Source organism: Prionailurus bengalensis, chromosome E3 (genome assembly GCF_016509475.1).
Source record: "Prionailurus bengalensis isolate Pbe53 chromosome E3, Fcat_Pben_1.1_paternal_pri, whole genome shotgun sequence".
NCBI lineage: Eukaryota > Metazoa > Chordata > Mammalia > Carnivora > Felidae > Prionailurus > Prionailurus bengalensis.
In genome coordinates this window covers 18,773,000-18,783,205 of record NC_057357.1, presented here as the reverse complement: position 1 = coordinate 18,783,205, position 10,206 = coordinate 18,773,000, and the positions used below count along the sequence as shown (strand labels likewise).

At 54.0% G+C, this 10,206-nt stretch overlaps 2 protein-coding genes across 6 annotated transcripts; one reads left to right on the top strand and one right to left on the bottom strand.

Moving 5' to 3' along the window:
- Positions 1–1,111: 1,111 nt before the first annotated feature.
- Positions 1,112–5,784, bottom strand: LOC122471477 (putative protein T-ENOL). Of its 4 annotated transcripts, none has more exons than XM_043560106.1 (6): positions 5,296–5,383; positions 4,763–4,859; positions 4,318–4,465; positions 4,022–4,052; positions 3,775–3,832; positions 1,112–1,309 (listed from the first exon to the last, which is right to left on the bottom strand). In XM_043560106.1, the coding sequence occupies exons 2-6, from the start codon at positions 4,853–4,855 to the stop codon at positions 1,274–1,276; spliced, it is 366 nt and encodes a 121-aa protein (XP_043416041.1). In that variant the 5' UTR covers positions 4,856–4,859; positions 5,296–5,383; the 3' UTR covers positions 1,112–1,273. The 4 variants fall into 4 exon arrangements, 2 of the variants coding, with proteins under 2 accessions (XP_043416041.1, XP_043416040.1); XM_043560105.1 differs by lacking the exon at positions 5,296–5,383 and adding an exon at positions 5,163–5,289; XR_006294195.1 differs by lacking the exons at positions 4,763–4,859; positions 5,296–5,383 and adding an exon at positions 5,674–5,784.
- Positions 5,785–5,821: 37 nt separating this feature from the next.
- On the top strand, positions 5,822–9,817 carry CDIPT (CDP-diacylglycerol--inositol 3-phosphatidyltransferase). Of its 2 annotated transcripts, none has more exons than XM_043560103.1 (6): positions 5,822–6,323; positions 6,418–6,552; positions 7,267–7,420; positions 7,859–7,940; positions 8,524–8,605; positions 8,751–9,817. In XM_043560103.1, the coding sequence occupies exons 1-6, from the start codon at positions 6,281–6,283 to the stop codon at positions 8,894–8,896; spliced, it is 642 nt and encodes a 213-aa protein (XP_043416038.1). In that variant the 5' UTR covers positions 5,822–6,280; the 3' UTR covers positions 8,897–9,817. The 2 variants fall into 2 exon arrangements, with proteins under 2 accessions (XP_043416038.1, XP_043416039.1); XM_043560104.1 differs by lacking the exon at positions 5,822–6,323 and adding an exon at positions 6,963–7,152 and having other exon boundaries at positions 6,439–6,552.
- The last annotated feature ends 389 nt before the right edge of the window (positions 9,818–10,206 follow it).

Here is a 10,206-nt window from a genome sequence, read left to right as displayed (position 1 = left end):
ATAAGGAATTTGTAGCCCATTTGTCTAAAGAGTCTCCGAATTAATTGCATTTCACTTAATTCAGATTTTTATATTTAAATATAATTAAACACTCTTAGGACACTCGAAAGGACACTGAAATACTCAAAAGGAGGTTGAATTTAGGAGAACATGATGCAAGCTGATCTTACTAATAATAACAGCCTGCATTTCTGGGCATTTATTCTGTGCCAGGCATTGTGCTAAGCACTTTCTATGCATTATGTTTTTAACCCCTACGAGGACCCTGTGAGACAGGGACAATTATTCCCATTTTTCTCACAAGAAAACTGAGGCTCAGAGATGTGAATGGACTTCCTCATGAGGCTCCAATAAGTGGCCGGACCAGATTTATTTTTATTTATTTATTTATTTATTTATTTATTTATTTATGTTTTTATTTAGAGATACAGAGACAGCACGAGTGGGAGAGGGGCAGAGAGAGAGAGAGAGAGGGAGGGAGGGAGAGAGAGAGAGAATCTCAAGTAGACTCCACGCTGGCAGTGCAGAGCCTGACATAGGGCTCGATCTCATGAAACCGTGAGACCATGACCTGAGCTGAAACCAAGAGTCAGATGCTTAACCAACTGAGCCACCCAGGTGCACCCCAACCCCCCCCCCCCAACTCAGATTTAAATGCAAATTCTACAAAGCTGGCTATAATGAGTGTGACCTGTTCCCCTAGGCATGAGGCCCCAGAGCTTGGAGGGGAGGCCTCAGCACTGCCATTAGTGGCAAAGAAGCTCCTCAGATGCCAGAAGCAAGGGTGTATCTTCTCAGATGCCAGAGGCCTAGACCTTAAGCTGTTGGAGTTTGGCTAGGAGGCTGGGTTTGGATCCATGAACTCATCTCTGCCAACAGGTTGACTGATAACAGTTTGTTGACTGCCTATATTAAAGCCATTCCAATAATATGGAATATTCCTGTCCACCAATATGCCCACACATCTGGCAAAACAAAAAAAGGAGCAGGAGGAGGGGGGAGGAGACGAAGGAAGGAAGGAAGGAAGGAAGGAAGGAAGGAAGGAAGGAAGGGGGAGATAGGGCCACCCTCTCATATCCCCACCCCAGAGAAGTCACTCCAGAGCATGACCTGGGTTGGGAGGAGGGAAGGACCTCTGTCTTTTTATTAAAGCCTTTGATTTCTGGTGATGTTCTTGCCAGTTGAGGGGAAGAGGTGTGTGATGGTTCCTGAACACCTAGGAAGCTTCCAGGGGTATGTTGCTCATGACCAGAAGTCCCAGCAAAGTGAAGTGTTAATGACTCGTGAAAGAGGAGCTCTGATGTACGTTCTAGAAGGACAGAACAGGGGAGGACTTGAGAGGCCAAGAGCAGCACCAAAGGGGCTTGGGGTCATCCTCCAGATGTTAAGCTGCTAGGCAGAGCTCTCTAGAAAAGCAAAAGAGCCTTCTGATTCTTTGGACCCAAGGCTCATGTCTTCTTATCCTTCTATCCTTCACCTATCCATCTAACCCATATACCCCACTCACCTATTTATGCATCCACTATTCCCTATTTACCCACTCATCCATCCATCCATCCACCCACCATCCATCCATCCATCCACCCACCGTCCATCCATCTATCCACCCACCCACCCACCATCCATCCATCCATCCATCCAACCATCCATCCACGTATTTATCCACATATCAACCCATCATTCTTCATCAATCTTTCTGCTCATCTGTCTGCCCATCCACCTATCCCTCATTCATCCATCCACTCACTCACCTCTCTTCCACCTAATCACTCCGCCCCCATTTAAACTTCTCAAAAGCAGGGACTCTATCTTGCTCACTTCTAGCCTCCAGCCCCTACAGCACTGCTGGCACATAGAAAGTGTCCAATGAACATTCAGTGAATTTACCTAACCATTTATCCATTCATCCATTTGCCTACCCTCTCCATCCACTCACCCATCCCCCCACTCAACATTTCAATCACCTACAATGACCTATATTTCAAGGGGCAATTCAAAGGTCTGTAGGCTTCCACGTTCTTTCTCGAGGAAGGAAAAAATCCATTGGGACCATGGGGTGCTGCCCGGGGGGATGAGAGGGTATTGGCTCAGGATGAAATTCTCAATCAAGTGCCATTTGGGAAGAAGCAGGAAACCACTGTATGGGCAGGTAGGGCCCTTACAGAGCATCTTGTCCAAGGCTCCCATTTGACACATGGGGAGGAAGAAAGCAACTTGCTTCCTATCTAAGCTAACTATCAGGTTGACACCAGATTAACCCAGGCTTTTTCTGCTACTTCAAGCTGCTTCTAACACCAAAGCCCAATTGGGAGACCTCAAGTGTCCCAAAGGCACTAGGAAGCCAGCTCCCTGAGGATAAGAACAGTGGATTGTTCTCAGCTCTCTTGTGCTTCTGGTCTTGGTCATGAACATTTGAAGCAGCAGCCCTGGAGAAATGACTATCCCTCAGACCTGGTGGACCGGGCACGAACAAGACACTCAATAAACATTTGCTGTCAGTTCCTTTTCATGACCCCCGTCTCCTCCTCCACCAACTCCTTACACGGAGACACTCTTCAGGGCTCTGCCCTCAGGGTCCTCTTTTTTCTTACTCTGCATAACCCCCACCTCTGGGGGCAACCACACATCCTTCAACTGCCAACTCCCTCCGAAATCCAATTTCTGTAGCCAGCCCAGATGTCTCCAGTGAGTTTTGAAGCCGTATTTCCAACTATCTACACTACGTTTCCACACGGAGTGGGATCTGTCCAAAGGCGGGAGCATGGCTGCCATACTCCAAGAAGAGTGAGAAGGCTGGGATGACTGGAACAGGGGCAAACAAGGGGAAGGAGAGAGATCATGTAGGGCCTTATAAGCTATGATGGGCTATGGCTTTTACTCCGAAATGGGGAACTAGTGTGGCGTTCGGAGCAGAAGCATGAGGTCATCAGACTTGTTACCTAAGTCAGAAACCTGGGGGAAGGGAGGGGTCATCTGATTTCCTCTTTTATTTGTTCCCCTATCATTTCTAATCAATTACCAAACTCAGTCTTCCTGGTCTTTATTTCTCATATCTGCTCCTCTTCTCAGCTATACTATCACTGTGACAATTCGAGACCTAATCATCACCGACTCAGTCTCTTGGCACAATTCCTAACTGGCCTCCACCTCCGGTCTTCCCTTTCCAGGTCATTCTCCCCACTGACCACCAGAGTGACTGATCTAAAATTGCAGCCTCTCTTGCTCAAATCTCTTCAGTGACTTCTGATCTTAGTAAGCACACATAAGGTCTCTGAGTAGTCCCTGGCTACCCTGCCTGAGTCCTCCCACAGTTAACCTGCCTCTGGTCCCACCCTCTCCCCTGCCCTAAGCATCCATACACTCCCATGCACTCTAGTGAGACTCACCTTTGTGTCTTCGCTCATGCAAGCCCTACCACTTGGAATACACTGACCAATCCATTTTTTTTTTTCCTAGAAGATTCTTTCTTTCGGTGTCACCCCCTCCAGGAAGTCCCATGATTCCTTTCCTTGCTGTTCCAACTGCAGCTGGAATAAGGGCTCTTCTCACTGTTTCCACTTCTATTACTTCTATTACAGGGCTCTTATACATATTATGCTATAACTGACCATCTACTTGACCGGTCCCACATGACACCGTGAACTCTTCAGGGGCAGAGACTGTATCGTTCGTTTCTGGGTCCCAAACTCCTGAAACGGGGACTCGCATAGCCTGTGAACTCCACACGTTCGGTTAATACTGAATGGCGTTGTCATTCATGGACTCGGTACAAACCTTGTCACGAGGGGATGGCAGGAGGTGGGTCTTGGTGCGGGTACGGTTTCTGTCAGAACTAGAGATGGCGGACGGAAAGGGGAGGGCTGAGAAGTCTGAATTTGAGGATCAGACCAGAAGAGAATCGGACTTCCCGGTTTAAAAATCCCCCTGCCCCGCTAGGATGTTGTCAAACCCTCCCTCTCTCCCCTCCAGGCTCCTTATCCTTTTCCCAGGACAAAGGCATCTCCATTGAAGATTTACTCACCGGGTGTCGGTGCCTCGGGTCTTGAAGAACACTAGAAGTAGAAGCCCCAGTCAGAGAATTTCCTACCCCTCTAGCCAGAAAGAGATGTGGCTAGAGAGGAAGGGGCTGAGGTGATTCCCGGCCAGCAGTGGGGAGTGGGTACCGGGTGAGTTGTGCGGGGAAGCACTAAGCAGTCCCAGGGAGGGCTGTGAGACGTGAGATTGCTGGAGAGCTCAGCTGTGGTTGGAAGGGGTCAGGGATTGGAACTAGGGGTATGGTGGGGTCTCTGGACACAGTGGTCCTGGAGGTGGGGTCACCGTGTTTGGATATCTGAGTCCCTCGGTCTTGGGTCTGTTTATCCTTGGTGGGCACAGGGTTCGTGCCGTAGCCAGCGGTAAACAAGGCCTCATCAGTAAGTTCTGTGCTGATCTGGGTCAGGAATTCCTCAGAACGGGATAATGAAACCTGCAAAAGGGGAAATCAGAGAGACTCAGCCTAGGAGTCCCCACATGGGAGTCCTGGGTCTGGGGGCTCTCAGGCTGGGGCTCTGGGTCTAAGGAGTCTGGTACTGGAGGGCTGAGTCTTGAGATTTGACAAAGGCGGCCCTGGAGGTAGGGGGGCGTTGTGAGTTTTTTTTGGGGGGGGGAGTTTCTTTGAGGACCTGAGGGCCTAGTGCTGGGGGCTATGGGCTCAGGGTTGAAGCTAGCCTCTCAAGGCTGGAGACTCTAACCCTTGGCCTAGGAGCTCTCCACTCCATCTCACCCCCATGCTCACTGGACCTCCACCCAAGGAGGTTGCAGCTTGGGACATCCTGCTGCCCTTTTCCTCCTCATTCCTGGTAGGTGTGGACGCCATCCTCCTGGGAACAGGTGGAGCCTGTGTTAGGCTGAGAAACCAGCCCACTTCCCCCAGACCCATCCCACCACCATTCCTCGGGGCCAGATTTAAATAAGGCCTTTAGGTGAACCATCCTGCTGTCTCAGTTCTCTCCCTGGGGGGGGGGGGGGGGGGAAATCCTTGCCTTAAATCTTCCTGGGGGGAAGGAGTGGAATAGGGACGCTCACAACAATCCTCTCCCCACCCCCACTTCTCCCAGGGACACTCTCCTTCCTCCCACCTAAGGCCCTTCCCAAATCAAGGCAGCTGGCTTGCCGGCCCAGACCTGGCAGGAGTTGAAGTCTCGGGAAGAGGTAAACGGAGAGGGCTAAGGAGCTCCTATTTAGGTCTCAGGGGACGGGGAGTAGGCGCTGGGGAGGAAGGTTGGAAAGAGGGGGGGACCGGGGTGGTGCGGCTACCGTCGCTACAAAACCCTTGGTGTCTGCGGACGTTCTGCAGCCCGGTTGCCAGGATATTAGGGATTCTAGAACCAAAGGCGGGGGCCGGGGAGGGGGAGCATTTTCCCAGCATGTCGCGTTCGCTCCTCTGGTCTCCACTCCACCTCCTTCTGGGTCCCTCCTTGGGGATGCTGGGCCCAGCACCAGAAGTCTGAAAAACTTTGGAAGATCACAGGTGGTGCCTGGGACCCAGTCCTCCTACCACTAGGGGCACGCAAGAAACAACCCCGCCCTCGGCCGCCTTCCAACCTCTCTAGCCACTCTCTCGCTCCCTGGAGCCTGCGAGAGCAAGGGCGAGACAGGGGCGGGGAAGAAACCATGTGGGCTGTACTAAATAACCTTGTATCTCAGGGACGCGTAGGTCTAGGAGGGCGGAATATTTTCTCCGTGTCTTCGTCTCCAGGAAGCTATACCCTCCGGAGAGAGAAGAGTAGAAGCAGTTCCTCTGGGCCTCCTTTTCTTTTGACCTCTCCTTCTCGGTTCCCTCCTCGGCGTCATGGGTTCCTTGCCCCCCTCCTCCCTCTGCGTTTTGGTACGCGCCGATAGAAAGGGGCGGAGGGAGGAAAAGGAAGAGGAAGCGGGCAGGTCTTAAAGGGGCCGCAGCCATTTTTAAGCTTTTTTTTTTTTTTTTTTTTTTTTCTTTTTTCTTCCAATTTTGCCCGGTGGGGCTCAGCTGGGGTGGCGAGGGCGGCCGCTGGAGGCGCGAGGGCCTGCCCCCCGGGGAGGGCGGCGTGTGCGCGCCCCGGCGCCCGACGCACATCTGGGCCGGCCGGTGCTCCGGCGGGCTGCGAGCTCTAACACCTGCGGCCGGCCGGGCGGGGACAGCGGGGAGCTGCGCGCTCTTGGCGCTGCCGATGCGCCGGGCCGGAGGGTGAGGCCGCGCGGCGGGGCTGGGACTCAGTTGCCACCTCCAGATCGGGCCCGGGGCTGCAAGGGGGTCGCCGCGATGCCAGGCGAAAATATCTTCCTGTTTGTGCCTAACCTCATCGGTGAGTGCTGCCCGCGGCTCCGGGCCGGACGGGAGGGCGAGGGGCCTCGGGCGGGGTCTCTGATTCCACCCTCTCTGCCCCCGTCCATCCCAAGGTTATGCCCGGATTGTCTTTGCCATCGTTTCTTTCTACTTCATGCCCTGTTGCCCCCTCACGGCCTCCTCCTTCTACTTGCTCAGTGGACTTCTGGACGCTTTCGATGGACACGCTGCTCGAGCCCTTAATCAAGGTGACTGACACCTCCTCCCAACCAGCCTTGGGGCCCGACAACCCTCGGTCCCCTTTTCCTGCTTCCTGAGGACCTTAGGGCGGGCGGGTACTCGGAACCAGAGGGCTCCGTCATTCCCATCTCTAGAAGGCAGAACAGAATGGCCTGGTTTTGTAACCGAAGGGATTTTAGCGGGCTCTGAAGAAGAACTCACTGATAGGGTGTGGGGTAAGCAAGACGAGGTGGCAGTGGCAGTGCTGAAGGTCTCTCTGAATAAAAATCCACTCGACAGGTGTTTGCTGGGGGGTCTCCTGTGTGCCAGGCACAAGGAATAGGGGTTCCAGAAGGCATGTTTAGAGGGAGACTGGAGAGGGAAGACGGATAGTTTCTGGAGGGTTGATTTTTTTTATTCTATTCTCCAAACCCACCAGCAAGACTTCCCCTGAGACTTTAAGTCTGCTTGTCTTGAGTCCCGGACCATTGATTCTGGGATTGAGGAGTTGTAGACCTAGCCTTCTCAGGCTCTGCTACGCGCTCCTGTGTCTCTGCATTTCCTGCATGGTGACCCTTGTCCATTGACCTCACACCGCACGGATAGCAGCAGGCTGTTTTCCTCCCCAGGCAAGTAGGTGGTGACATTTTCAGGCTTCTTTTAGACTCTGCATCAGAAAGACACAGCAAACCGGGTCCCTGCCCCTGATGGCCCCTTCCCACCTAACAGCCCCCGTTTTTCAGGGACCCGGTTTGGGGCCATGCTGGACATGCTGACGGACCGGTGCTCCACCATGTGTCTGCTGGTCAACCTGGCCCTGCTGTACCCACGGGCCACCCTTCTCTTCCAGCTCAGCATGAGCTTGGATGTGGCCAGCCACTGGCTGCACCTCCACAGGTCTGCGATTCTGGGGGTGCCGGCCAGCTGAAGAAGAAACTAGAGTGGGGAGGGGGGAGACTGTCTGGGAGGGTGTTTGGGACGGCTTCCGGCTTCCTGGGAGGTCTCCCTTTCAGCTCTCCTTTGTTAAAGGACCCTGGGCAAATCCTCTGTCGGTCAGCTCTTGGTCCTGTTCGCAGTTGAATTAAGCAATCCCTAAAACTCTTCAGACCGGATGGTCTCAGAATTCCAAATAGATAACAGCTGGGGGCTTTTGAAACAGCCTTCGAATCCTGACTCTGCTAGGTAATTACCAACGAGGTAATTGTGTGGCTTCAGGCCACTGTGCCCCACTTCCTCTGTATGGCAGGGACGATCCCAGCACCTACGTCGTGAGGGTGGATAGGAGGATTAGATGGGTCAGGAGTGCTCATGGACTCCCCTTGCTTTCTCCCCAAGTTCTGTGGTCCGAGGCAGTGAGAGTCACAAGATGATCGACCTGTCTGGAAATCCCGTGCTTCGCATCTACTACACCTCCAGGGTGAGCATTTCCTGCCCCTCCCTTATTCCCTCAGCTCCCTCAGCTCCTGCGGGGGGGGGGGGGGGGGGGGGGGGCAGCCCTAGTCCTACCTTAGGGGTCGGGAGGGAGGAACCAACCCAGAGTTTTCTCCGGGGGGGGGGGGGGCAGGGGAGGCCTGTAAGCTGAGGCACGAAGGGGAGGGCAGGATTGGTGAGGAGGACTTGTGCAGGCAGCAGGTGGGCTGGAGGCCCGGTGCACCCAGAGAGGGGCAGGTGCATCCAGAGAGGGGGAACCTGCCCTGGAGGGAAGGAGAGAGGGAAGCCAGATTGGCCTTTGGAGCCAGTGCGCAAGGAGTCTGAGGCCATAAAGTGTGGGCTTTATTCTGGAAGCGGAGGTCGTGTCTGAAAGGATGTTTCAAGAGAGAAGCAATAAAGAGAGAGCTGAGATTGCTCTTTCCTCTCACCCTTGCCCCACCCTGCACACCCATTTCCCGGGTCTGGTTCTTCCCGGCTACCCATCCGCAGAGGGTTCTGGTCCCCCCTCCCTTCGCAGGGGGAGGGGCGGCACTACCCTTGCTGAAGCAGCCGATCTGCTGTTTGTGCAGCCCGCTCTGTTTACCCTGTGTGCTGGAAACGAGCTCTTCTACTGTCTCCTCTACCTGTTCAATTTCTCCGAGGGACCTTTAGGTAGGAGGCGAGGGGCTGGGCAGGAGCGTGGGAGGGGGGCCTGGCCTGCCCCGGGGTGACGAAGGCCTGAAGGCCGCCAGCTCCCAGGCCTCTCCCTCACCTGCATCCCATTTTCTTTGTATCCTCCCCGTGCTCCCTTCTGCAGTTGGCTCTGTGGGTCTTTTCCGAGTGGGCCTCTGGGTCACTGCCCCTATCGCGGTGCTCAAGTCTCTCATCAGTGTCGTCCACCTGATCACAGCCGCCCGCAACATGGCTGCCCTGGACGCCGCGGACCGTGCCAGGAAGAAGTGACCCTGGAACCTCCAGCCCCTGGCTGCCCACCTGCCCTGGGAGTCTCACTGTGCCACGCGGCTCCCCCTCTCACTCCCGCGAGGTCCCAGGCTCACGTCTTCCTAATGTGTTGTCCGGCCTGCTGGGAAGGGCGTCGGCCTCCTTGGTGATGCCATGTTCTCTGAAATCCTGAGGACCAGTCCCACCAGTAGGATTCCCCAGGACCTGGACTTCAAATCAGGAAGGATGCTCAGGAGGCCCCGCCCATACGGGCAGTGCTCCTAGAGCACCAAGAGACCTGTCTGAGGACCGGGCATTGTCGCACCTGCTGGCTCAGCTCTGGGGTCTGGCTTGGCCTGAGGCTTCAGAGACACCTGAATGAGGGAGATGGGGTAGGGGCCGGGTTTCTCGACAGGCAGGGAGTCAGGCCTGTGCCCCTGGCCAGAGGAAGCCTGCGGTCCCACGGCCAAGAGAGAAGGAGCCGAGCAGATCCTTTCCCATCCCAGCCTCCTGTGTCTGGTCTATCCCAGCTCTGAAAACCTCTGTAATAAAGGGGGAGGGGGACGTCACTCTCCAGGATTTGGTTTCCTTTGAGATACAGTTGGACCAAGGCCTGGGTTGAGGGGAGCTTGGGGAAAAAGAAGATTCATCTGGATGCTTTCCCCTAGTTGCTTACTGTCTGGCTCTGTCCTGTCGTTCCACAGTGACCTCAGACAGAGGCCCTCCCTGCCACCCAAGCTCGTACCCTGTCTCTGCCTAGTTTCTTGATGACCTCGTCACTGGCCGTCTCCATTTATTTGTATACCTCATATTTTCTATCCCCACCAGAATGTAAACTCCCTGAGGGCACAGACTTTTCTTGTTCTTCCTCTGTCCCCACAATGAAGATTAACCTGAACCTGGCAGATCATAGCCACTTAATAAATATTCACGAACAGATCAGTTGGTTTCTCAAGAGTGCAGTCTTTGGATCACCTGTGGATTATTTCTTTAAAATTCAGCTGCCCGGACCTTGTGCCAGACCTTTGGAGTTGGAATCTCTAGGGATGGGCCCCGAGGTCCGCAAGTTTAATACACTGCAGGTGACCAATTCTTCCCCATAATGTTGAGAATCACTGTTCCTTCGTAAACAGTTCTGGGCATCTGTCCCTAATAGCTACCTACCCTTGCCATTTGAGCTTTCTCTGCTGTCTGGCACCAGCTTGCTTTTTAAGGCTATATTGAGCCTACCATATGCCAGATCCTGTGCTGGGGGGTTGCGGATGCCACTCACTTCATCCTTATAATAGCTTGGCCAGGAGGCCTTCGTGTCCCGGAGAGCTGAAATTTAG